General features: G+C 38.3%; 1 protein-coding gene across 2 annotated transcripts in view; it reads left to right on the top strand.

Annotated features, from left to right (window-relative positions):
* Nucleotides 1–415: 415 nt before the first annotated feature.
* MBOAT2 (membrane bound O-acyltransferase domain containing 2) overlaps nt 416–27,468 on the top strand; it is a 95,532-nt gene continuing 68,479 nt past the window's right edge. Inside the window, exons 1-3 of one of the 2 annotated variants that reach the window (XM_066314831.1) lie at nt 416–537; nt 17,916–18,061; nt 21,496–21,573. In XM_066314831.1, the coding sequence (XP_066170928.1) occupies nt 466–537; nt 17,916–18,061; nt 21,496–21,573 (296 nt within the window). In that variant the 5' untranslated portion in view covers nt 416–465. The remainder of the gene's footprint in view (nt 538–17,915; nt 18,062–21,495; nt 21,574–27,468) is intronic. The other variant, XM_066314832.1, reaches the window with a different exon arrangement.

Below are 27,468 nucleotides of genomic sequence, written 5' to 3' on the forward strand. Positions count from 1 at the left end.
TCTATATCCTATTACCCTTCTAGTGAATAAAACATCTATTTCCCTTCACCCTTCTAGTGAGCAAAGCATCTATATCCCTTCACCCAGATTTAGTGAACAAACACACTTTATCACACGCCCAACCGGCACAGGCTGGTCCCTAGCGCAGGTCGGGATCGGGTGAAGCAGCGCCGGGCCCTCCGCGGTACCTGCGCGATGCGCGCAGCTCCCGCCCACCCTCAGCGCGTAGCGGCCGCCGCGGGGCCGCCTCGTCCCGCCCAGCCCGCCGGGGGGCGGGGATTGGGCGAGCCCGCCCGTCACTCCGCGGCGGCTCTTCGCGGCGATTGGCCGTCGGCGCCGTCAGTCATCGGCGGGACCGCGCCCGCCCCTTGTTGTCACGGCGCCGTGCGGGGCTGGGGCCGCTGGCGCCGCCGTTGTTGCCGCCGCCGCGGGAGCCCGGGCGGGGAGCGGCTGCCCGGCCTCGCCATGGCCACCAGCACCACGGGCTCCACGCTGCTGCAGCCCCTCAGCAACGCCGTGCGCCTGCCCGTCGACCAGGTGAGGATGGGGAGGTGCCCGCCCCGCCGCCGCTCCCGCGGGCTCGCCGGGGAGGGACCGCACCGCGCCCCCGCTCCGCGCCGTCGTGCCCCGGCCCGTCCCCCCGCGGCCCCTCCGTCCAGCCGCGGGGCCGGGCCGGGGCGGGCAGCGCCCGCAGCCGGGGGCGGCCGCGGCTCTCTCCGCACCCGCGGGCGGGGGGGCGCCGGGGCGGCGGCCGCGCTTGGCGGGCAGGTGCGCCCGCCTCGGCTGGTCCAGCATCCCGCCCGCATCCGAGCCCGTCCTGCCCGGCCCTGCCTCGCCCCAACTTGTTGGCATCGTCAGTCGGCCAGATGTGGAGCCGCAGCTGGGAGTGGGGCCGGTATCAGCTCGAGGGATGCGAAGGTTGGGTAATAATTGCAAATGCAAAGCAGGGCGCCGCGCCTGGATGCGCCTGCCGAGGGGGTTTACACGCGGTGTTAAATAATGTGCGCCGCACACAATGCTGCTGGGAATTCGTATGTGCCTTGTAGGCAGAGCGTTTCTGTGGTATCTATTGTCCAAGTGATATAAAAATTCCTGAAGGTTGTTAATCCTAGTGTCTTCACGAAGCATGAGAAGATTACAAAATAAGATTGGGAAACTGAGGTTTGCTGAGTTCAATCACTGTAGTTGGACCAGAATGTTTGTTAATGGGGAAATGGTCTAAACCTCCTAAATCTACAGAATATTTATGTATTTAGGAATACATAAGAAAAGACATCTGAAGTAACTCCTTATAGAAATTTTGTAGTACCAAGAAATTTCATGGAGTGTTTTTTTTGTTTTTGTTTTTTTTTTCAATACTTCATTCATGTACATATGAGTGAAACACATCAGAGAAAACAGCCTGTGCTTCAACAGAGGGAGACTTTGATGGCTTGGTTTTAGAAAATGGACCTAATAAGTGAGAGAAGTAACTGAAAATTAAATACAGAGGAAGAAGCATGCCTAGTGAAAATATTTTGGAAGTGACTGAGTTACTCTTTTTTTTTTTTTCTTCCCCCATTCCCCAGCCATTTGTCTGAATGGAACCATGGTTAAGGATATACATGAAAAAATACCTTTTAGAAAACTGGTAAAAGAGGCAAGTTGAAATTGAGCTTGCTGTGATGGAATAGATACTGGGCACCCCTTGCAATGATACCTGATCGATGGCACCTCATGGCTTGGTGCCTCGTACCTGCAGGCAGGAAGCTGCTCTTGCCAGATGCCACGTGTTTATTTCCATAAAATGAGCAGTTTCTATAGGGTACTGTAAAACACATCAGAGTTGACCAACTTTTTATGGCAGGATGCTGGTAGTGTGTAATTTTCTACTCATACTGGTAGTCATAAGTCTAATTGTTTTATGACATGGTGTGGCTGTTTTTATGACCAAAATTGTTTTAATATTGTGGGTATGGCATTTTGATGATCATGAAGTTATTTTTTATCAAAGCCTGGTAAACATCCCTGTACTGAATGTTTTGCAACAGATGCTCCTGTATAGCCAAGAAGTTTTTGTAAAAGTACACTTTGAGCAGTGTTGGAGCTTTTGGGAGTAATCACATTGGGGAGTGGCTAAACATCTGGTTTAGAAGGGTTGTTCTAAGTGGTTGGAAGTCAGACATAGATTGTTTTCAGACATCAGTGGACTGTACATAATATAGGTCCAGTTGTGTATGAAGAACACTGATTGTCACTGGAGTATGAACTGAAGAGCCTGAAAATGATGCTGCACTGAGGAGAACATATTTATAAAAAACCTGATTAAAAAAAGCACAGTGTTTTTGCAACCTCAGCTCAAGATTCTATCTTGATAGTAAATTTGTAGTACAGAAAGAATGTGAATTGTGTTCAGTGTAATCAAATCAAAGGGAGTGAAGGAGATAATGAGGGCAGGGAAGAAAAAGAAAGTGCTGATACTCTTTGGTGTGTTTGTCAGAGATTATGAGTGACATTTGGTGATACTATAAGCATATTCAGAATGAAAATGTAGCAATGCTTTGAAAAAATAATAGAAGAATGAAGGTTTTTTTGTTACATTGTTTCTACTACTTGCTCCAAATCTGTACTATGACTACAGTCATACCAATGTAGCAGCTGCTTGAAATAGGCACTCTGGTATAATATCAGCACTCAGAACTGCTGGAGATCAGTAGGGTTTTTTTCCTCCACTCAGTTTCAGTTTTGACCACACGCAGATACTAATCTTTATCCAAAATGTTGCTTAAATTGTGATTTAGGTTTAAGCCATTACTATCTAATTGTCATTCTAAGGCATATAATTCTTGGAAGACAGATTGAGGTAGCATGTGTCCATGTTACCTTACTCTCTGGCATTCAAACAAATGAATGGAGAACCTTCCCTATTTGGCAGTGGACGGATGTAGAAATTAAATTCAAGGTGAGGTTGCTATCTCTGAGATGAGTCAGTCAGATCCACATCTCTGTGTGGATCAAGTGTGAGAAATCGATTGGTTTTTTATTTAATGTTTGGTAGAAGGAGAGGCAGAGGTTTGAGAATGGTATTGGTTATGTGCTGATTGGAGGTCAGTGCAGAAGATGAAGGGTGAGCTCCATCAGAGCCAAATGACACAGCAGTCTCCTCTATGTGCCCAACTGTGTTGCAGAATAAAAGCTTTGTTACTTTAACAATTTGCTATTCCTAGACATTTTTTTCTTGGAACTAGAGTACTAGGTAGCTAAAGGAATGGAGAATAACTTGTTTTCTGCTTCTGTGTGTATTTCCTTTGGCTCTTGTTTTGTCTGGCACCAAGTTAACCTAAAGGGCTACTTGGAAAAGTTAATGCGTTCTTAATAGGCTTCTTGGGCCAATTTTTTGGTTGTTATTTTGTTACTTGATGAAAGCGAAGATGCTTGGTGTTAGCAAGAACCTAGATCAAACTTACCTTTCTTCTATATTTCGTAGTAAGGAAAAAAATTCGCTGCTTGGGATTGAAGCCCCATAAAAACTGTTTCTTTTCATATCATGGAGAATGTAAGTTGGCTGCTCAGGAAAGGAGGCATTCTGTCAGTAGCTGTGGCACATTAGGTCTTAATGAATGAGTGAATAAATATCAATGTACTGCATATTCCTTGTGTCTTCTCAGGGGAAAGAAGGAATAAAAGTAGCCATGTCCTTCCCACCTGGACAACTTCTCAAGATGAGTATGGGAAGGTTTACTATAAAGACCGGGCTGCTGGAGTATCACATGTTGCATAATGCATTGAGGTTGCAACTTGAATTATTTTATTGTAGTTACATCTGTCACCTAGCTTTATGTTTTTCCTGTCTGTTCTCGTGTCATATTTATGCCACTGCTTCTTTCTTCTTTCTCTAAGGTGAAGCCTGTCAAATAATGTGTTGGATTTGGATCTGTTTCCAATTCTATCGCTACCTTGCTGGTTTTCTATTGACAAATTACTTACCTTGGTGATGTGTCAGCTTACTTGTCATTAAATTGGAATGTCATTTAAATTTGCTTTGACAGTGATTCTGGAAGAGCAACGCTTTCTTTTTGGCTTTTTGGTCTCTGTGGGGTTAGGGGAGTTCAGAGAATAAACATTGCTTTTACTGCTTCCACCAGAGGGAGCAAAATTTTTTTACTGAAAATGGACAGAAATTGTAGGGGTTATTTCTGCCCTTGATTTGTTGTAGAAATAATTTGTAGTAGAGGAATAGTTGGGCAGGCTGACCATGACAATATGTGAACATCAACTTTTTATATGAGTTGCCTGCGAGATTGATCTTGAGATCATGAAATATGGTCTGAACTGATTATGAATCTGAACTTCAGTGATTTTTTCCTAGATAAGAAAAGGAAGAATGTGGCTCCAACTGCTAGCAGTATAGCCATGTGAAGATATGTGGACAAAATAAAGTGTCATGCTTATGATTATGCACTTGGCTTAAACTCCAGGATGTAAAAATAAGTGCTGTTTTTTCAGCAGATTGAAAAAAAATTCTGTGCCATTTCCACACTTTTCTTGGTTTTTGGCTTGGGTTTTTTTTTCCAATCTAGTTTTAGCTTTTATTTGTTAAAGTTTGCTATTTGTGTAGAATAAATACAGGTTTCTATGTGAGTGCCATCAATCTTCAAGGAATCTAAACTGACTTTTTTCATTAAGAATAGACATAAAAATCCAAGTCTTCCTAAACATGAATTGCATAAACCACAGAAACTTCCCTCATTTAGTGATCATAAGCCAGTTTGCTGTATCTTTACATGATTTTCTCCATATGCTTCCTTGTACAGAGAATTGCCCTGGTTGCTTTCACCATGCCCTTAACACACTTGATTCCACATAAAAGCACTGATGTATGTTGAGCCCATGTTTCACCTTTAAGCCCTCAAGGAGAGGGGGCAGGAATTTTTTTTCATTGTATATATCTGCGAAATACTGTTTTCTTCCATGCATATGATGTAAGAAAGCAATTTAGCAATTTTTTTTTCTCCTTTATTACGATGCCTTGGAGGTGAGCTCAGATGTAGTTTGGAGAAAAGATAAGCCTTGGAGGTGGGGTAGAGAATTTTGCTGAGAAGCATTATGTGCCTGATTTGACTGCAGGGTACATCTGAGTATGTCTCCTAGTTAGATCTCTGTTATTTCACAAAATTTGGAGCATTAGTGATGCCTTATCATCCCTTGTTTTCTGCCAAGGCAACATAATGTAGCCTCTGGAGGGCTGAAATGTTGTAGTCGGATAAAAAAACCTTTTTGTCTAACCATGGAATGGATATCAAAATGTTTGCCCTGTATAACTACCCAGAATTTAGATGGCCTGACATTTGACTGAGGCATTATCCAAGTAGAAAAAAGAATAAAGTGAAGAGTGTCCCAAGTTTCCTTTTTTCATCATTGATTCTTAGACCATTGTGTATGGTAGTGGAACCCAGAGCAGCTTGTTACTGATTTTTCAGATATGATCCAGGAAATTTATAAGTAATAGATGTGAGTAAAATTAGCATTCACGGGTGTGTAAAATGCAAACACTGAAGGCAAGGGAGTGGTAGAGTAAGCAAATTGTGCCCCTGCTTTGCCCTGTGCTTTTGTTATGTGTGCTGCTAGAAGCAGTCAGGAGAATGAAGGGTGGATGGCAAAACATGGTCTTCTATGATGATAGGTAGAGACTGTAGTTGGTGGATAAAAAAAGCTGAAAATAAAGTTCAGTTCTTCATTCTGTATGTGCTGTTCTCAGTGACTGGATGTTTTGAATTGTTTGAGTGTGCTTGCCAAGTTTTTAGTGGTTTCTTAATTTCCCTTTGGACTCTTGGAAGGGAGGGAATATATCATCAGAAGGGTCCTCTGCAGTGACATCTTTTCCGGGTTTTACTATCAGTGGTTAAGTGTTGACCTAGTCAACAAACAGTAGGTAAAGAGTTAACTCTGCAATGAAAAATACATAGAGCAGCATGAAATGGTTGGGATAAGAGGAAAAATTGACAAGAGAAAGTGACTATCTTGAAGGAAGAGGTGAAATCTGCCATGAACAGAGTTGGAAAAGAAAGCAAACACTGGTTTCAGTGCTAGAAAAGACTTATTAAGTGATAGACAGATTTAGTGTAAGAAGGAAATACATCTATGTTATTCAGGTTCATTAATACTGTTATGAGGATGTAAATTACAGAGCTGCTTTAATTCTTTAATATTTACAGAAGCAGCAGTGGATTTTGTTCTCACACGCTTTCATACTGGGTATATTTTCAGTTTTTTACAAAGCAGTGGAAAAACTGGAATGTTATTACACCTAAGGTTTCTGCAGTAAACATCTAAATGAAACACTCTTTATCTGAACAGTGTGTGTACACCTGCTTCATTTTGTCACATTGTTTTTCCATCCTTGTGCAAGTCATTGAGGTGGTGTAAGTGTGAACACTCACCTGCACTCATGACAATACAACCCATTTCTGAATCCAAAACGGGGTTCAGAAATTGCTATGAAAATACTGCAGTTCTGGGATGTTGGAAAGAAATAGTGGAGTGCTCAAAGAACAGTCAAATAAAGAAAAAAGAGTAAGGCATCAGGAAGATAACAGGAGTCACTTTTACGGATTGTGTGGTTTCTGTTTCTGGGGGTTTCTGCTGTAAATCTCTTCTATCATGGCTGTGTTCTTTTTCTCTCCGGGGGCTTTTCCTTGAGTACTGTGTTGACTTTAGGCAAGAGTTCTGAAAACCAATAAAACTGAAATAGATGAGTCATCTTTATCATTCAGTACTCCTAACATTTGTTGACTTTTAACTCATGTTTACCTGTTCTGTGTTGACCTAATGAAGGTACTGTGATACATCCTTTGCAGCCTTGATTACAGAATGCTTTCTTCATATTTATTATTTTGACTGATGTACATTTTTCTTGAGTAATTTGCCCACTTTTTTTTCCTTGTTTCCCTTGAACTAGGGAGTTTAGACTGGAGTTTAATTTTCTCCTGAAAAGTAAGGACAACTATGTGTAGCCAAGTGAAAACCTGTTTGCTTGATGTCTGCATCTTCACACTATTTGTGTTACAAAGAAAGTTGATGTAGCTCTTCAGTATGGATATTTCGTTTTCATTCTTTCCTTTGGGAAGTCTTTTAAATTCAACATCCATTGAATCAACTTTGCTAGTCTTTCAGCACTTGTTTAAGTGAACAGACCTGTTTGAGAATTTCAATTTGTCTGCAAAGTTAGATGAGTGTAAGTTACGTACACCTTCTTGTTTTAAGTGATAATTGTGGTAGCTAAGCCATCTTTGGCAAAGGAAAACTTCCATATCTCTACTTTTTATTCTGGAACAATATGTCCAAAGGTGAAGAAGCTATTTTGGTTTGGCTATAGCGTCGTGATTTTCTGTAGTTGGGATTTTGTGTTTTCTTCTATTTCCAGTTAAAGTGACTAGGCTGCAGAAGATGTACTTACTGTGAAATGTGGCATTTGAGCAGACTAGTTGTATTACTTCAGTGGTATATTCTATACTTCAATGCCACCTGTTCATCATAACCTTTCTGATGTGCCTTTTGGCTGAGTAATGCTCTTGATTCTACTGCTTCCTCTCAGTCTTATGTGTATGTATAAATACACACATATATAAACCCCAGTCATTCAATTGACTAAGCATGTCATTGAAAAAGTGGACTGAAGGCCCAGACTAAAAGGAATTGGGTTTTATTCTTCATGGTGAAAAGGCTAGAAAGAATTTGAGGTCCTCACACATCTGCAGGAATTTTAGAAGTTCAGTGGTAGCTGAGATTTGTAGAAGGTCTGCCCTTAGAATACATTAGCAAATCATTTGCTGTAATGGAATTGAATGTAAGATAATATATTGAAAGTCAGATAAAATATTTTAATATAGGAGTATAATTCTAAATGTTACTAAAATATTATTAAAATGGAATTAATTTGAAAAATATGTAACATCTCAAAGTAGTGTCCATTGCTTATATGGATTGCTGCATACTGCAGATGTTTAAACTGCTGCTGTTATGGTGCTTGGAGATGAGGCTTGGCTGATCTCATGGGGATGATTCCTGAGCTGGGAAAAGCAAGAAGAGAATAGACATGGAGGAATACAGACTGTGTTGGATAGTAGTTCATTCAAGGGAGAGTGTAGTGAAGCCCTCTGCTATTTTTTTTTTCCTTCCCATGGAGAGCACTGAGAAGCTGATCATTTTAAAGATGGGGAATATTTGTTCCACTTGCTAATTAAAATTACTGTTGTTGTTACCAGATTTGTGCTTGCTGTATGGACAAGAGACTTACTTTCAGTGTCTCTTGCTTATTTTAAGATGTATTTCAGTTTCTCACATAACAGGAGAATATAACTATAGTGAAGTAGATCTTGATTGAGAAAATGTCCGTTTCTGGTTGCATTTGAGAAAGATACCTCCACAGATGTTGGCTATTTTGCTTTATTTTTAAATTCCTAGGAAAGTGAGTAGCTTGTAAAGTTTTTGCAAAATTTCAGATGCTGTAGTTGTTCTCTGGGCTTTAAAATAAAAACTTTTCATTCAAATACACATTTGAATATCCTGTATTTATAGAAGACACAGTGAATAAAAATTTTTGGTTCCCCTGGAGCTGCTAGATGGAGCTTAAAGTTTAACTAGCAAAAAAGGATAAAAGAATGTAAAAGTATGCACACAGGATGATAAACATAGCTGAAACTATTGGATAAACAGATGATGAGGAATATAGTGGTTCTTTTGGCCAAGTTCCGTCTCAAGAAGTGACAACACGTGCCCAAAAACCAGTTCAGGGAAAGGTCACATGTAATACTGAAGCACTTATACAGTCTGACCATCAGAGACCCCTTTAGACAACCCTCTAGGACCATAAAGGGGCTTCCAGTAGGAGACAGATGCAGATTAGTCCTAGGAAAAATGATGTTTATGTGTTAGTTCGGAAGTACACTAAAATGAATGTGTGTGGTCATGATGGAATAAATACCCCATTGTAAAGTTTCACACACACATTTGATTAGAGAAGATATCCTCTGAAAGTGTCCAGCACTGTAATAAAGAATGTCTGCTTTCTAATACTTCCAAGTGTGGTTTTTTTTCCAGCTGATTTTGTTATTGGTGTACTGCTGATACATGTGACAAAGTGGAGATTTTGAGTTCATCTCATTGCGTGCACATGCACTGCAAGTGTGTGATAAAAGTCCATGGTTTTAAAAGCACAGTAACTGAGTTGATCTTTGTTTGGAACTGTGTTTTGCCAACATAATGCCAGGCTGTGGTGTTCTGATGTTGTAAACTCTTTTTCCGTGGTAGTCTGAGATCTGGAATCCTTAACTGGCCAAACCAGTTTTTGCTTAACAGAAGCAAGTGGTTTAGTCCTTACTGTTTCTGAAGAGAGAAAAAACCAAAACACATAAACAGGCAAAACAAAAAACCCCAGTGTTCTTAGTGTGATTTCACCTTTGAATCAAACTTGCATCCTAGATTTTAGGTATTCCCATGGATAAATAGCTTTTTTTGACAGCTCATGATCTATAATGGTGAATTCTTAAGAGCCCGTCAGAGAGAACACCCTTCAGCCAGTATCTTCCTGTCCTTAATGAATTAGTTTTGGTTATTTTCATTATAAAATGTACATTGATGTTTTGTTTTACATCTTTAGTCATACAGTTTATTGTAGAGTAATTCTTAGTAATGATGAGATAAGCTTTCTTTGAAAAAGCTTATTGGATTTGATGCTCATTTATTGCACAAACCAGATTACTATTGCCTACATCATGTTGTTCATTATGTGCTTCGCTTTCTGCAGCATACGTAAGAATTGCAAACGGGAAGCTGGAAGTTAATAGAGGAAATAGAAATACTACTTCTAACCTATGTCATAACTGGATTTCATAGTTTGGATTGAAATCAGCTTGGAAAGAAAACATTTAGGATCTTATGTGTAAGTCCTTTCAGCTGCCAATAAACAGGAAGATGAAGTGTATGTGTCCAATATTGAAAAGCATTTTCCTGTGATGTTGGTGTTGACTAACACAGACAGAAGCAGCACTTTAAGGAAGTGGCTGCTATTAGAGGGCTGTGCTTGGAGTTTTCATCTGAAAAAGTGTCCCTTCACACTGGATACTGTATAAACACTCAGTAATACAATCAGTGCTACAAAGAACCTTGTGCCTCAATACAAACATCTCCCATACTGGTGTGATTTCAGAATTGTCACTGCTGCTTATTCTCAATTTCTTAATGTTTCACCCATGAAGCAAGGTTGAGACTTCACAGCAGGAGTGTTAGTTATATTTTCGTCATGTAAGGTGCTTAGTATTAATTGCATAAAAACTGCATTTGAAAGCATTTTTGCAAGGTTTATGATCCTTTTGATTGAAAGAGGAATCTTGTCTCTTCATATCATTCAGAGAAGAAAGGTTCTCTGAACTACTCTTAAGTATCTGTCAACTTTATCAAATACCCTTGCCATTATCTCTGAACTCTTCTTCCTGACATTTCCCAATAAATTGAAGAAAATTACCAACTGGTTTGATTTTTGAGCCTTGTAATGGAATTGCTTTTTTCAGCTTTACTGTGGAAAATGTTGCTTCCTTTTTTTTTTTTTTCCCCCTTTAATATTAGTGCAGCAATTTTCAGGCAGTAGTTGGAAAATTGACATTGGTTTCAGATAATAGTCATTGTCACTCTTCAGTTCCTAGCTGTCTGGCATTAGGCAATTATTGGATAATTGTATTTATACTTGATGTTGGTTTTTACTTGAAGGTTAGAAATTGGATGGAAGAATATCCATCAGTACTGCTATCTGGTTGCTGTGGGGCAACATTAACTCCCCTGTATCTTATAACCAACTTCTACTGAACTCTTGTAGATGTTTTTCATTCCTCAACTCATTGTTTTGGTGGGAAAGGGAAATAGTTTTGACTTACCTTGGAGCAGGAACAAGAAAATAATGATGTTTAAGGAACAAGCCACAGCTGATGCCGTATTAATTGTGATAAGGTTTGACAATTTTTGACAAATATGTGTCAACAAACATGGTGCTTGAAGAGGTTTATGTTTAAAATGCTACTGCTAAAGTGGCCCTACAGATTTAGAAAAAACATTAAAGCCTGAGCTTTAAGGTCTTTTTAGAGTGCATATACATTATTCTGTCTTGACCTCCTAGCTCTTGCAAGAACTCATTTCAAAGTGGTTTTGTAGCTCATATTCTATTTTTTTTTCCTCTAAAAATTCTTTTTTTTCTCCTCTAATAGCTGTAGAGTTTGAAAAGAAGAGCTAAAGGTTGGAGAAGAGGAATGCTGCTTAGTGCACCTTGCTCACTGGCCCTGTCAGATAAATGAGGAAGTATAGGTCCTAACTTTTTTTCTGTGCCGGAGTGGAGGGCCAAAAATTGCTATAGACGGGGGACAAATAATGCTGGTATCGTGCATAGCAGAAAAACTAAATTCCAGGGGGGAAGCATTCCCTGTAAGAATGAGAGTACTCCTAAATCTCTATCTGCTGAACTGTCATATCCGCATGTTCTTGAGTGTTGTCTGTGAAGCATCTTCCAAACTAAACTTGTTGTTTTAGACTCTGCACATGATCAGGTAGGCTTTAGTGCTTCTGCTTCTATCTGGGTGATCTTTTTTTCAAAGCCTAGTTCATCAGCAATAAGAACAGAAGTGCTGCATTTTTTTTTTTTTCCAAGAATAACTTTTAAAAAACCCACAAAAGAACAAACAGACAAAAATCCACAGAGAAACACAAGCCCCCCCAAACAAAACTGCTGCGTCAGCTTTAATTCATCCAAAGTGTTTTATTGAGGGCACAGGCATTCATTGCATTTTAGAGGCTTGAATACTTATTTTTCTTCTTATTTGAGGAAAATTTGTTAAAAATGAGAAAACAGAGAAGCTCCAAGACAAGGTAACTTCCAAAGAGTTTGAGAGGGTCATTGGCAGAAAGAGTAAAATGCAATATTCCTGGGTCATCTTTGGTGCTTTACCTGCTAAACCACTGTTTCTCTTGTGGGGTACTTTGTTGGAAATGTTCTTCTTTGGGTGTCTCTCCATACCTTGCTGTAGCTGGTAAGCAAAACTTCGTGCCATTGTGTTGTTGCTTTTCAGTGGATTATTGGTAGGCTGTGTGGGCCTCAGTTTTACTTGTGCCGTTCAGTTAGGAATTATCTGTATCAGTAAAATTCCCTCTCTACTTTGGCTGCTTTTCTGAATGAGGCAAATGCCTTCTGTGCTGTGAAGTAGCAGGATTCTGGAGGCCTTGACTGCACCAACTGGCTTTTGATATTAAAATACAGCTTATATGAAGTGGAAGCTTAGCCTAAAATCTGAATTAGTAGATGAAATTTGCATATATTAAAATTAGTTTTTTTTAGGAAATAAACTTTTCTTCTGTATTTCTTTTTAATGTGGGCTTAAATTTCTTTAATGATTTATTAAAGATGCTGTCTGTGTTAGAGTTGGAAACTTCCAGCTGTTCAAATCCAATGTTATGCTAGAATTTCCTCTTGAGGATGAAAATCCTTGTGAGTGTCGGTGACCTTTTCCTCTTTTATCTTTATGTTACGAATTGGTTCCTTAAATACTTTTTCCTTAGCAATAACTTTGTTTTCACAAAAGCATGGCATAAATTACATTTAACTCTTTTAAAATACTAAAATAAATGTCTTTAAAAGTTATATACTTTCTACTGACTTTTGCAGAGGTCATGCAAATGGAGAATTTCTTATGTAGATAGCTTAATGCAGTTAATGATATAATGGATTTGTATTTTGTGTAGCTGATCCAAATATTAAAACTGTGAATATGTGTTCATGTTTTACTATTATATTTGGCATGAGTTGTGCCTAGAAATTGCAGTGCTTGTATGACTAGTTTTGAACCAAAATAGTGGATTTAATTTTGAAATTGCTAGGCTACACACAGCAGGATCTGTAATAGCTTAGTATGTCTAATACACACTCACATCATTCATTGCTGAATAACTGGTGGTGATAATTCACATTATAGTTGTATGTTTTTTATTCTTACATGCACATAGCTTTCCATTACACATTGTTCTCTCTGTAAGATTTTGAGCTGTTATTCTCATTGGCTGAGCTGTACCTCTCCTGTACCTGAGGAGGATAAAACATTTTGTTTGTTTTCTTACACCTATGCTAAATGATAACTGGCTCAGGGTGAGACTATGGCAAGACAATTCCTGCCCCACCCCACCCCGCCCAATGAAATCTCAGCTCTAAATAGATCTTGGTTGGTTTTGGTTTGGTTTGGTGTTTGTTGTTGTGTTTGTTTGGTTTTTGGTTTTGTTTTTTTAATTTCTTTTGTAAAATTATTGGAACGAGGTTTTATGACTTCATGGAGGCACTTTACGATTTGGTTTGAAGAATGCATCATGCAGATTAAGGGAACATGATGTCTTTGTTCTTTGTGGATGTTCTGCTCACATTTGACCAAGTCATATGGTATTTAGCAAGTTGTATTTTGCCCATACTCGCAATGTTATGAGAGCTTGACCTAAGTTTTCATAAGGTACACAAGTATACCATTCCCAATTGTTGAAGTTTGTATGTTTAACTTCTGTCAACAAAATCACTGCTTGCTTGAGTGCCTGGTTTTCATGGAAGCTTTCAAGATGACGTCCAGCTCTGTCCTTGTTCCTGCTGTTTGCTGTCTGTTCCTTTTGTCTCCTAGGCGGCCAGATAATTTTTGTCACCCTTTCAAGGCAAGCTGTGTATGTGAAAGCAAGTTCTTCATCTGTCTAGTGTGGATACAATGAAGCTGTCTGTCAGTTCCACATTGGTCAGCATGGTTAAAGATTGGAGATGGAGTTGGGAAAAGGCTGAATGTTAAATTTTGGCGTTGTTTACTAAACTGAGTAGTGCAGTACAGGAAAAATATTTCTGTGGGGTAAAGTGGTTGACACTGAAGATCCAATATAGATGCTATAGTAATTTTGGGCAATACTGCTTTTGCCTAGGTTAGTCCGTGGGCTAAATGTTTACTTGCCTTTGGAGCAGGTACTCTAGTTCAGTTTAATTTCAAAGAAATCAGATTTGTGTCTCCAGACACTATTGCACAGCCCTTGCCAAAGCACATGAAGTGCAGGTAACTGGGAGGCTTCAGGAGCCCCTTCTGATCTGAACTAAAACACTGTATAGATGCATGTATTATCTCTCTGCTGGAGTTTGACGTGCATGTGATGGAATTTGGGAGCCCACAGAATCTGTTTCTCATTCTGCTTCCTATAGTATTGGCAAGGGAGGAAACTTCTTTCCATGTGGAAATGGATACAAGTGGTAGAAATGAGTGCTGTGGGCTGAAAGCCACAGGTAATGGCAAACAGGTATGTTTTGATTTTCGTTGTAGAAATTCTGTGTTTTCTTTTAAAATGTAAGTACTCAAGTATTCAAGATCTTTACCAAGTGAATATGTAATCTGTGATAGCATGCTCAAAAGTCAGAGTAAGTGTCAAGTGAAGATTACCCCTGAGCCTCTAACACTGCCCAGCAGTGCTCACAAACTCTTCCATATGAGCTCCTTTATTTGAATGCAAATCACTAATAAACCAGAGATTTTTTGTGAGCTGGAGAAACAATAGGAAAATAGATTGTAGAAATTATTTTAAATTTTGCTTGCATTTTGAGGTACTTTGGGCCTCATTTATAGGCATGCTGGATAATCAGAAGAGCAACTGGGTTTATATTTTCAAAACACAGTTCCAGTTAAAGTTCTGTTAAAAGTACTGTCTGAAAAACTAGGCACTGAGTGCCTGAAATTGAGCAATCAAAGGTAGTGGACATTTATTTTACCCTTTGGGCTTTCATAATTTTTGTGCCAGCCATTCACCTTTAGAATAGGAATATTGATCTTATGAAATTATCGCCAAGTTTACATTTATTGTATGTTGTCTTACCATGTTATGGACAGAGCTGCATAAAATATAAGGCTTTTATATTCAGTGTAGAGTGCAGATGGTGAGCATTTAATGGGTCACAGGATGAGGGCAAAAACTGGGCGGTTGTCCATTTGCTGAATGAATCAGAAATACTACTGGGGAAAATAGAATGAAGCAGCAGAAAGAATATAGTCAGAAGTAGGTATGTACATATATATATATATATAACGGCTAAACTCAAGTTGCATGGCTTTCAAGCCTTAACTGTTGCATAGCTTGATTTTACAGATGCCTATTTAAAGCTTTGGGAGCTTTACAAATTCTGCAGAGCTCTTGGTGCTTTATAATCTGCAGTTTGCACTGAGACAAGGCTAAGGATGGGATTGGTAAGAGTGGAGAAGAAATGCAGGGTGGTGTCTGATCATTGTGGTGATGCCTTAGATTTCCAAGTATTGTATGTGTTTGTGTACTTTATTGGGTAAGAGCACTTAAAAAATACCCACTGGCTGTTTTGGACTCATTTGTGAGGAAGGTTTTTGGCAAAGGTTTCTGCTGCTTGGGTCACCTAATTTTGTGTTTGAAAAACTGACATAATATATTCACCTCCCTGGAAGTTGGCTTGTGGGGTTGATCTAAAGGTGTGTTATCCTGCATTTTATTGCTGTTCTCAAAATATTTTTCTTGGGGAAGGTGTTCTGGGTTGGTTGTTGGGTTTTTTTTTGGTGGGGGTTTGTTTGTTTTTTAATTAATGGGATACTGTTTTTCATATACAGATTGGAGTAAATAGTGAAAGTGCCTGAAAAAGGCGTACCCCGTTTTTGCTCCCTATCTGCTGAATCCTTTCTCAAGTTTGCTTTTTGTGTTGCGTGTGAGGGTTTTACACATTCCTAAACCTGCAGGCTCATCCTGAATTGTGACATTCAAGTTTTGTTAGTGTCTGCTCCTATAGCATTGATACAGGTGAGAAATGCCAAGCACTTCTCTACCCTTTTTGTGGTATTAGTAGGAGCCAGATGATGACTTTACTTTTCCCTGGGTCTTGCTAGCTTGCTTTTGATGATAGTCTGAAAGAGGAGGACACCATGTGATACCAGTTGGTAAATTATCTATATTGCAGTCAAAGCACTAATGGCTGGGCATTCAGTAAAACCAGCAATGCAAGTGTGTCCATTTCAGGACAGGTATTCATGCTTATTTCTTCCCTCTGCCTCTTTACCTCAGCTTTACTATGTATCTGTGAATGTGCAACCTTCTCTGTCTCCCTTCCCCTTCTAGTCTGTCTAGAATGTGAATTCTCTGGGTCAGAAACATGCTTTGTGGGTTACATAGCATAATTTTTGTAAAAAATATTCATACAAATGTTGATATTGAATTAATAATGCATTTTTTGTTTTAATTTTTCTTTCTTGCCCTCTTTTTTTAAACTAAGTTTGTTTCCCTTCCAGTGATTCTCTTGACTGTTTTGTATGAAACTTTTTCCACTAAATCCATAGAATCATCTTGAGTAATAAACCTCGCTCTATTTCATTTGCATCATTGCTTATAAAGGAGAGAAAACAGGTCAAGTTATGCCCTGAAAGAATATCTCCTCATTTATTTAGGATGTTTCAAATACTGTTAAAAGCATAACAGCAGTGTGGGAGTAAGAGAGTTCATGACCATATAGAGAACAGTTTAATTTAGGGAACTGCTCCTATTAAAAAGTGCAGCCCTGCCTTCTGAGTCTCCTTCCCTGCTAGCACTTAATGCATTAACTTGGTGTTACAGGTTTTGGAGTGGTTCAGTTGTTACAAGAATGAGAGTTCTGCAGTTGTTTTTTAAATTGCTACTTTAAAAGTGATCATGTTTGTGTACTCTGACCCTTACCTGTTATGGCCTGAAACTTGGTTGGAAAATGATAAAAGAATGGACAAAGCTGAGTTATGGTACTGCAAATGTGGACTCTGTTGCTGCACACACCAGTTTTAGGCTTGCTGTCAGGAACATAAAAATAGTATTGTCACTGTACCCTGTGGTGTTAAGATTATGTATTTCAGCTAAGTGCCATCAAACAGTCTAAACCGCTGTCGTGCAGAGGACCAGTCAAGCATGCAGGATGTGAAAGTTTCTTGTATTGAAGTGCTTATGACCTGAAGCAGTGGTTCCCAAGCTGTTGCTTGTGATGACTTGGGATGCTGCTGTTAGACATGGGAAATTGTTAGGCAGTTTCCTGTGCGAGTAAAAAAATAAAATCTATGAAGTGAGAAATGTTATTTCCTAAATAAAGTAATTTATCCAGCTTTTTGTAGCTTAAGCTGCTTTTGGTAGTGGTTGCTGTATTTGAGGCATTTTGCTTTATTGTGCCCTTACTGTTAAGTTTTTTTCAGGCCCCAATCAGAACAATTCCTTTTACTCACTTATACAGTTTTATTCAAGTCTGCTTTTGCTTTCAGTGCCCTAATGTCTTTAAATATTTAATATACAAGAAATTTTCTATCTTCTAGAATAAATGGCCTGAGGGGAGGAAGAATTTCTGAAACTATCCTACATGAATGTAGAAGAAGAAAATGCAGTGTGCAACCAAGCTGTTTATCTGATTACATAGCACTGAAATGCACTTGATTGAGCCCTGCTTCTGCACAGGCTACTGAAGTGATCTGTCAGTGATTTTTGGAGCTGATACACAGCTTCAAGTCCTGCTCACTTAAAAAGACAAAACGGCAGCTCTGATTTTCATGTTACTGGGAGAGCGGAAGTGATTTAATGGTTGATAGAGTGGTTTGGTATTTAGAAAATGTACAGCAAAATTCTTTTCTTGGTTTATGCACATATTGCCTCGTGTGTGATACATCTTTTCCTCTGAGCTGCTCCAGGGAGCTGGTTTGTGCTGTAGCCAGGAAGGGACTCAAGGGAGAAGCTCTTGGACATGCTGTGGTAAAAGCCATGGCAAAGCTACAGGTTCTGCAAATTGCTAGAAATGTGTGGATATTTCTGTTAATTTTAAATATACACTTGTTTGAGATCTTTCTTTTCTTTATTTTTTTTTTTTCTTTTTGCAGGTCAACTTTGTAGTGTGCCAACTGTTTGCCTTGCTTGCGGCTGTTTGGTTTCGAACATACCTTCATTCAAGCAAAACTAGCCCATTTATAAGACATGTTGTTGCAACACTCTTGGGCCTTTATCTTGCACTTTTTTGTTTTGGATGGTAAGTTGCACTTAAATTCATTTTTCAGGAACTTTAAAATTTTTGTCTCTGTGTTATGAAGGATCTTATTGCCTAATTCTATGTAGTTTTTTGCTGCTGCGAATGTACAGAAATCAGCTTAAATATTCTGATGAGGTGCACAAATTCTGAAAGATCATCTGTTTGCAAACTGGTAACCATATTGGCTGCCTTTGGTTTTGGGAAGATGAAGCAGGTGCAGTTTAACTGGTGCAGCTTTTTTTTCTGTAAACTTGCTGGAGAAGTATTTTCTTGAGGCACAGCACAGATGTGGAGACTAAGATTATTCCCCATAAATACTCATGGCATGAGATAACTCAGTGTCTTTTTCTGAATATTGAATATAATGTGATCTTTTTTTAGGAAGAGTTGTTGGAACGGTAAAATATATTAAATTATACCCTTAGTAGTGTAAAACACCTGAAAAGGACCTGGCTTTGACTTCAGACCATTTCATGGTTTCATTTTTTTCTTTAATGATTTGGAGAGAAGATGTGGATGTTTTTCAAACACATATTTTGTATGACTGCTGTTTGTGCTACATCTTTTCACAGTGTAGCAAGACAGAATGTTAGGAAAGTTAGAAAAGGGTATGCATTTAGTTTGGTATATTTTTTCCTTCAAAGAAAAGCATACTAAATGGCACACATCTTCCCAAGATGGTTTAAGTGGCAGTTTCATTTTATTGCATTGTAAACAAGGTGCTTACTTAGCTTTAAGTGTATGAAAGACTTATTTATGCTGACTGTTACAGAGTATTACTGAACTAGGGGGAATTAATGAAGCTGTTGTGCAGGTGGGGAGATGCCCACAGTGTGTGTGTGCATCTGTCTCTGCACATGCAGAGTGTGTTGGCCTCTGCATTGGCATGTTGCAGAGATCTCCCAACATTGATTGTTGTATATTGTTTTTAAATTTCAGGAAAATAAATCAGTAACCTTTATTCTTTAGATTTACATGCATGATTTACTTTTTTATGAAACTCTACTACTCCAGCCTATTTCTTAAACATGTTGCCATGGTATTTTGCTTTGAGAGGATCATCTGATCTCAAAGACTTCCAGTCTTAGCATCACAGATAGAGAGGATGATATGGGAGATAGGAGCTCCTATGTCAGAATTTATTTGAGAGTTGTGTAAGCTTAGAAGCACATTCTGTATCCGTTGCTTTAGAAGCAGAAATCGTTAATTGGAACTTGTAATTAGGAAGGGTTACTATATATTCATATATGAATTTTGAGTATGGGAGATTTTGGAAGGAAACAACCTCTACTCTCAAAAGTCATAAATAAAAATTTGTGGAAACTTCTCACTGGCAATATGCCCTGGGGAAAAAAAAAGATGTTTTCTGCCGTAGTACATTATTCTAATTTGCTTTGGATCATACTTATATCTATTATATTTGCAATTAATTTCTATTTTGCGGTTATGGAGCTAAGGACTATTTTAAAATTATGAAAACATAATTTGAGATGTTGAAAGTACATGTTCTTTAAGAAATCGATACTTCTGTTATATTTCTGTCAATGCATTTTCCTTTTGCTTAAGTACATATTATACAAGCAGTTTTTTTGAGAGTTTTGGTTTTTTTGGTTCCTGTCCTCAGAGAATCAAGTATACACAAGGTTGCAAGCCCCTGATACATCTTCAGTGACTCTTGGATTGTGCTATAACATGTCTTATAAACATATTTAACAAGAGGAAAACTGTTACTGTTTTGTTATATAGTGTTACTAGTAAATGTAGTAACTTGTAGACCAGATCATGCAAACTTAAATGTGAGAGGTAGTTTGAAATCTGCACCCTTTTAAGGGCATTTAGTAGTAGTTACATTGTCACCTTCAATTTCAAGTGTCTTGGTTTTCACTCACTTTTGTAATACTTGTGATGGTGGTAGACAAAAGGAAGAGAAGCAAAAATTCCTTTGGCATAATAGTAAATAGCATAAAAGGCCCAGAATATGTACCCTTTGTATGTAGTTAAAAATTATTATTCCATGTGGCATTTCAATATATCCCTTTGAATGTTTGAATCAGATCAATCATATTGCTATTGTTAACAGCTCTGAAAGAGAAGTGTTTTCAGTGATTATAATTCTGGTGTGGTACTCCATGTCAATCCACAGTCTTTTAGGCTTTGTTATCTTAGTATCCTTTATTTGTATAAGAAGCAAACCTCTTAAGTTCTTGTCGTTTCCTAATGCCTGTCTTTGCTACACAATATTGCTAATACTTGGCTGATAAAAAAGCAAGTAAATACTTTTTAAATTGACAATTACTGTATTAAAATGCCCATTTGAATTTTAGGTAGTTCTATCCTAAATGAGGCAAACTAAAAGTGAAGCATGGGAGCATGTGCAGATTGGATCTTCCATAAAAAGTCAAGATTTTTCAAGGTTAATTCATGTCCAAGTGACTTGTTTTGCCTCAGTTCATCATGTGTAGGATGAAGGATTTTAGTTGAATAGAACTGGCTTTCTTGTTGAAAATCTTTGAAATCATTTCCTTGTGAGTAGAGGAGGAGTGAAATTAGGAAATTGCTGGCAATAAGCTGAAAGAAAACAGCATTGCTGTAACAAAATAATAGCTGCTTTTTAGGTGCTTTTTATGGGGAAAAATTTCCCAAATTAGATGAGTCGTGTCACTTGAGCATATGTAAATGTGTTACTGAGGCACTTAAGATACCAGAATGAAAAAAATCAAGTTACGAAAGATCACCTCTTTTCCCCATTCACTGGCACTGCTTTGATACTGGTGCTCTACAGCTTACTGAAGTGTGACTCCTTCAAAACAAGCCCCCAAAGCAATGGTGTTGGCATAGCTGTGGTGGTAAGCTGTGGAAAACAAACAAGAAGAGCTCACACCACCTTTGTGAAATAAATCTGTGGCTTGTTGATGTGTAGGGCTATGTTTTTTGTGACCATCACCACCATCCCTTTTAAAAGGGAGGTTTACTGACAGCCTGGGACAAAGAGACTGGCTGGACACAGATGCAATTTCTGTTGGGGGTGAAATCTTGCAATATTGTGGGTACTAAGAAATTGTTTGCCTTATCTGAAATATCTATTGCTGTAAATGGGTAGAAAGATGAGTATGGAAATTAAACCACAAAACTTTCATGTTGTTTAAGTTGTTTACTCAGGAAATAATGCTAAATGGAAGTATTATAAGACATAGTCTTTGTATTTTAAGAATTAGTAGCATTTGCAATATCCTCAATTGAGCTGGAGCATTCTAGCTAGGTGTCATTACTGCTCTCTGTGCTATACTAAAAGGAGAAGTTCTCAGCAGAAGGAAGAGTAGCAAAAACCTTAAATTGAATAGAAGGGTGTTTCTCTTTAATTTACAATAAATGCATGCAATTGATTGTTACTAAAGAAAATGGTATGAGGGTTTACTTTTTTTTTTTTCTCCTAGGTATGCCTTACATTTTGTTATACAAAGTGGAATTTCCTACTATATCATGATCATAATAGGAGTGGAAAATATGCACAAGTAAGTTTCCATTCTAAAATTTATTTTCTTTTGCTTTTACAAGAATGCTACTGTTTAGGTGGTTTTTTTTGTGTTTTTTTTTTTTTTTTTTTTTTGTGTGTGTAATGGTGCATATATATGCCATAATTCTAGTTGTATCATAACATTTCAGTATTTGAATTCTTTAATTCAAATGGTTTTATTTTCAGGAGAGAAGATGGCTTATTTGAGAATTTTTGCCAGCTTTTTAAAATATCTAAAGCTCATTAAAATGATACCCCACTGAGACATCTCTTGTGTTCTACATATTCTTATTTTTTCATCATTGCTTAATCCTAAGTATTTCTGGGTGTTGACAAAAGACAACTGTAATTTGAAAACAGCCTATGCTAGTTGGTTGAAGATGATAGAAGGAAAATGTCTGAATGGAAGACAGTTTGTATGAGAAATTTCTCTATAAGTGTTTATAATTCCCTTTTATTTTGATATGAATGCTGTCTTAGATTGAGAATACATTTATAAAACACATTTTTTTAAGTTTGAATGCTAGATTATATTAGCGGTATCCTAATCCATATAGAATAACACTTGTTTTTCTTTTTCAGTTGTTCTTAAAAACAGGGAAGAGATTTGTTTTATTACTGTATGCATATGTTTTACTATTCCACTAGCCTAGAGATCAGAAGCAAATTAGGTTCCCACTGTGTTAATTCCTGCATAAATGCTTAGTAAAATAGCAAATTCTTGCTTGAATAGTTTCCTGAAGTATGTGAGGCTGTTAGAAGAAATGCTGGTAAAAGAAACAAAGAGGAAGATTGCTTTACACAAAGCACAAAGCCAGGGCGGCCTTAGTTTGTCATCCTCCTACCTGTTAGAATATTCTGCTGAATTGTACTGATAGTGAATGTAATTTTATCTTCTTTTAAAATATCCCATATTAGGCTCTTATATTCAGGATTTGCTTCAAAGCCTCATGTATTCAAACTTCTGTGATTGTGAGAAAACCTCATTTGGTTGGATAGCTGGTTTATAGACACATATTTCTTTGATTGCAGGTTGTTGTAAAGCAGCTTGTTCATGTAAATTTCTCTTTAGCTTCCACTGTTGAATAACTATAACTTATGTTACTAAATATTCTAAAAGAAATTATTAATGTGGGAGGTACCAGTCAGGAACACTTTGGTCTTTATCATAACAAGTCATATAGGTTTCTTGAAAATGGAAATCCAGGAGTGGTTTACATTCCTAATAGTGTGAGACAGGTAGGCAGATTTCCTGCACTGTGGCAAGGCAACACTAATTCCTGATCCTCCTAATTCATACCAGCTGGTTTAACTGCATGGCCAGATCTACTGAGATGTTTCCTGTGTTATACACAGCTGTTACTGTGCAGCTGGGAGGGGAAACCTAGATTTATTACAGAGCTTATGTTGCTTTGTCACCATATGAATTACTCTGCCATTGGATAAAACTAAAACCCACTTTTTTCAGTGGAAGAAAAAAAATGTAACAGTCATTTGTTACTTTAAATTGTGAACAATGTGTGGCTGCTGTATGGGAAGCTTGAGGAGCCTCTTCTAGTAGGTGATACAGGCAAGACTACACAAGGTTTACTCCCTCCACTGCTGGAGTATCCAGAAGCAATGATGCCTGTACCTTTAACTAAGGAATGCACCAGGTACACTTAATTTTCTGTCAGGAAAATGCTGCTTACGGCTTCCTGTTTGACAGTCTGTATAGAAATTAGTGTGAATTACTCCCCTTCCCACCTCAGAGTTTGTCTTCAGGCTATAAGTGTCTCATGGAGCCCAGGGGAGATTGAAGGTCAAGTGCTGTACAGTGGAGTGCAGCTGGTACCAGCTGGCCTCAGGACTGGGGGATGTCAGTGTTTTAGTGGGGATGTGTGTCTATGTACAAGTAATCATAGTGCTTGTATATACCTGCATAGCCCCAGGTTTGGGATTTACTTTCTGTATTGTAGAGGGACCCATTGGCTGGCATTCCTAGTTATAGGTTACCTGCATTGTTCCATGGGTATCTTAACCTTAGAGTCAAACTTCAAATACCTATATGTGATGTAAATATGGATTCAAGTGGATTTTGTATTGGAAAAGCACTTGTGTATTGTAGAAAATATTTTTCTTTATTATCTAAATTCACTCACTAACCTAATTTTCCTTCTTTTCCCTGCCCTGCTGGCTGTCCTGTAGATTTCATGAGTGTACAAATAGGAAAAACACTTTTCCTTTCCTTCCTATTATCCCTACCTGCTAATATAGCTCCTCACTCTCTCCAGCCTCTCTAAAAATTGCTTAAACAGCTTTTAAATTTTTAAAAATGCTGTCAGTTCAGTTGCTGTGCACTGGTTACACAGACTTCCTTACCGTCTGAAGCAAGAAGATGTTTTGGATAAACTTTTGCATCCTCCAAAGCACTTTTTCCTTTCATGGTAGCTGTTAGGTCTGCTATTCTGTGGTTCTGTTTTGTTTTGATGGATGTACAGTTCTTTGTAGTGTTCCTATGCCCGCGTATGTGAGCTTTTTGAGCATGATAATACAAAAAGATATTTGAGTAAACAAACTTCGGTTATAACTGGTGGAGATGCTTCTTGGTTGTACCTTTCCTTGGGATTTAGGAATATTATTCCTCAATAAGTTCCCTTATGCTCCAAGATAGAGTCAGGACTGAGGGGAAGGCTCCCCTTTGCCTTCCCTCCTTCCTGTGGGGTTGACAAACAGTGAGAGATGTGGAGGAGATTTGATGGTTTTATCTTAAAAATCTCAGATTAGAGCCAAATAAGTCTTGATCATCTGAGTAATCTAATTCCCTTGGCCTGTTAATTGTGGCACGTAATTTGTCAGCCAGGTGTTTAATAATGCTGAATATCATGATTTTTCTGATGCTTACCTAGAAATCAGACTTGTATTCTCAAGATTGTGAATGGAAGCACTGACTAGCACCAGACAGTGATTCTCTGTATGCTGGAGAGTTGATGATTACAAAAAAAACCTATGTAAATGGATATCTGTCTTCAATTACTTGAAAAGTAAGCACTTGTTGAAGTTAACAGCTGTGAAGGAATTTCCTAGTAATCCTTGTGAATTTCTTCTAAAAGTATTTGCTCTAAGTAGCTATTAGAAATTTATCTACTTTGATAACTTCCTGGAACACTCCTGGCTGAGCCTGGATAGAACTCAATGCATGACTTAAAACAATGAATATATAAGTTGAAAAATAACTTGATATATTATCCTTCCTAAAATTGGAATATTTGAGTGGAAAGGCCTTTAATGAGCATGTGTTTTGTAGTTGCAGGAAAGGAGTGGAAAGAGAACTGCAATTTTCTTACCTGTAGTGCCTATCACTTTTTGCTGTACTTTTAAATAAAGAATCAATACATTTATTTAATCTTGGGGAGGTAGTGGGGATGGTGTCCCTATAGGGATATAGGGAGAAAGAAGGATAAGAGTCATCTACTGTCTGCAGATTTGTAGAGGTTGATACTGAAGTAGGGAGGCTGAAAAAGATAATGCATGGGCTTTTTTTAAGTGTTGCAGCCTTCTCAGTTGGTTTGGTACAAAAAAAGACACATGCTGCCTTAATGCAAATAGAAAAAAATCTGATTCTATGTTTTGTATTTCCAGAGAGAAGAGTCTAAATCAGTCTTTCTTAAAAGCCCACCTCCCTTTTTAAATTTTACTTTATACTTGATTGCTGATGTTACTCAAAAGAACAGAGTTTTTAAATAATGCCATTAGCATATAAACCCTCTTTTATCACACTTGAAAACTTGAGTGAAAAAAATTTGGATTCCTTTTGTAGGAAGTAGCTGTACTTCATTGAGTATTCATGTTTACCTGAAGGAGGGTTCTCTTACTTCCTAAACTGTAGGAAGCATGCATGTAGAGGACAACCCTATCCTGGAAGAAAGCAGCAGTGTAAAATTGGCCTGGATGTGTTGGAAATCTGTTGGGAGGGAGTAGCTTTTTGGCTTGCATATAGATTTTTATTTTTTTTTTCTTTTTTTAAGCTTTGTGCTCAAAGTGAAGCTGAGCACAATCAGTCAGTCAAAAAGTTGATAAAGTCATATTTTGGGGCTCTGTATTTGTTTGGTAATCTCTGTAGCATCTGTACAGATACTTCTTCAAGGTACATTACTCTGCCTGTCATGCTGCCAAGCAACTTGACTGCTAGCAAATGAGCTCTGAGTCATGCTATCATTGCTGCATGGTTTATTACCTCAACAAACTATTGATGTCAAATAAATCAGCCTCCCTACAAAATGAAGTGGCAGAATAAATTGTACCTAGGAGAGTTCAGTGAAAGCTATGTTCTTCTTCAGCTCCGGGAAAGGACAGCCGCTAATAAGAGTTGATTAAAAATTCTGGTTGCATGGCATTGACTGAATCAAGCCAGTGGTGTTTGGGTTAGAGAGATTATGTGCAAGGGTACCACAGTAAATTTTCTTCTCTAAGAGCATAATTATCCATTATTTTTATTCTTTAGTGAAATTCCTTGCATTTGAGACGAGTTTCACTTTACTAATTATGACAAGCTCAGCAAACAATAATTACATTGTTTAGTGAAACTGCTGGCTGTAAGTTAGGCAAGTCAGTTTTGCCTGCAAGTGATGGTGTATGAACTATCTGGTTTGGAGCTAAAAGATCATGAGCCTTGATACCAATGCACTGCAAACTATAAAAATTCTGTTTTCCTGTAAGGGAGGATGGATGTAAGTAAAAAGCATTGTGATTTAAAAAATACAAACATCTTAATTTTAAAATCCAGTGTCTCAATTGAAGATGTTAAGTTTCTTACAGCTTTTAAAGCTGATCAGTTTTGCAGATCAAGTGTCTTTACTGAAAGTTAAAGACAAGATCACAGAATCTTGGAATAGCTGTGGAGGGAAGTATTTCCAATTCCCACTGTGCCTGTTCAAAGCAGGATCATCTAGAGCAGGTTGCTCTGTGAAACCCAAGTCTTCCTTAGCACTGTCATGATCCTGAATAGCTCCAGTTGTCATAAGCATGCTAGCCATTTCCTTTTGGTGTTTTACTTCAAGGTCTATTACAGCTTAAAATTGCTTTAAATTTTATTTGAGGTGACTTCATGTAGCCTAATTTTCTCATCTGATCTGATCTTGCACAAAAGCTTTTTATGCTTTAATTTTCCCTCACCCCATAATAGTCCAGATTTGCTGTTAACTTAAATTGATCAGGCTCATTGCAGTTTAAAGTTAAATAAACCAGCTGTACTTGAGACAGTTAATTTGATAGGAGGAGACCATTGTTAGGCAACAAGTAGTAGCATGTCTGTCTCTTCTTTTTTGGAAGAGGTAACATCAATAATAAAAAGAGGGGTGAAGGCAGAACATATGAAATGAAGACGATGCCAAGGCAAAGTACAGAAGTCTTGTGTCTTTAAGTCAGTAGAAACAAGGTGGAAGCCAGGCTGAGTATTGAAGAGATGTTGGAGGGAGTATTTGACACTGCATGTTAGTTTTACTTTGAATTAACTTTTCAGTTATGTTTGAAGACAAATGTTCGTCCAGTTTTCAACCAAGAAATCCCTTCTTTTCTTGACAAAGATAATGAAGGATCTTGAGGAGACGCTGTTTGAGGAGTGGCTGAGGTCACTTGGTGTGTTCAGCCTGGAGGAGACTGAAGGGAGACCTCACTGCAGTTGAGAACTCTTGTAAGAGGAGGAGTCACCAATCTCTTCTCTGTGATGACCAGTGACAGGACCCGAGAGAATGGCCTGAAGTTGTGTCAGGGAGGTTTAGGTGGGATATTAGAAAAAGGTTCTTCACCCAGAGGGTGTTAGGGCACTGAACAGGCTCCCCAGGGCAGTGGTCACAGCACCAGCCTGACAGAGCTCCAGAAGCATTCGGACAATGCTCTCAGGCACATGGTGTGA

Source organism: Sylvia atricapilla, chromosome 3, assembly GCF_009819655.1.
Source record: "Sylvia atricapilla isolate bSylAtr1 chromosome 3, bSylAtr1.pri, whole genome shotgun sequence".
Classification (NCBI taxonomy): domain Eukaryota; kingdom Metazoa; phylum Chordata; class Aves; order Passeriformes; family Sylviidae; genus Sylvia; species Sylvia atricapilla.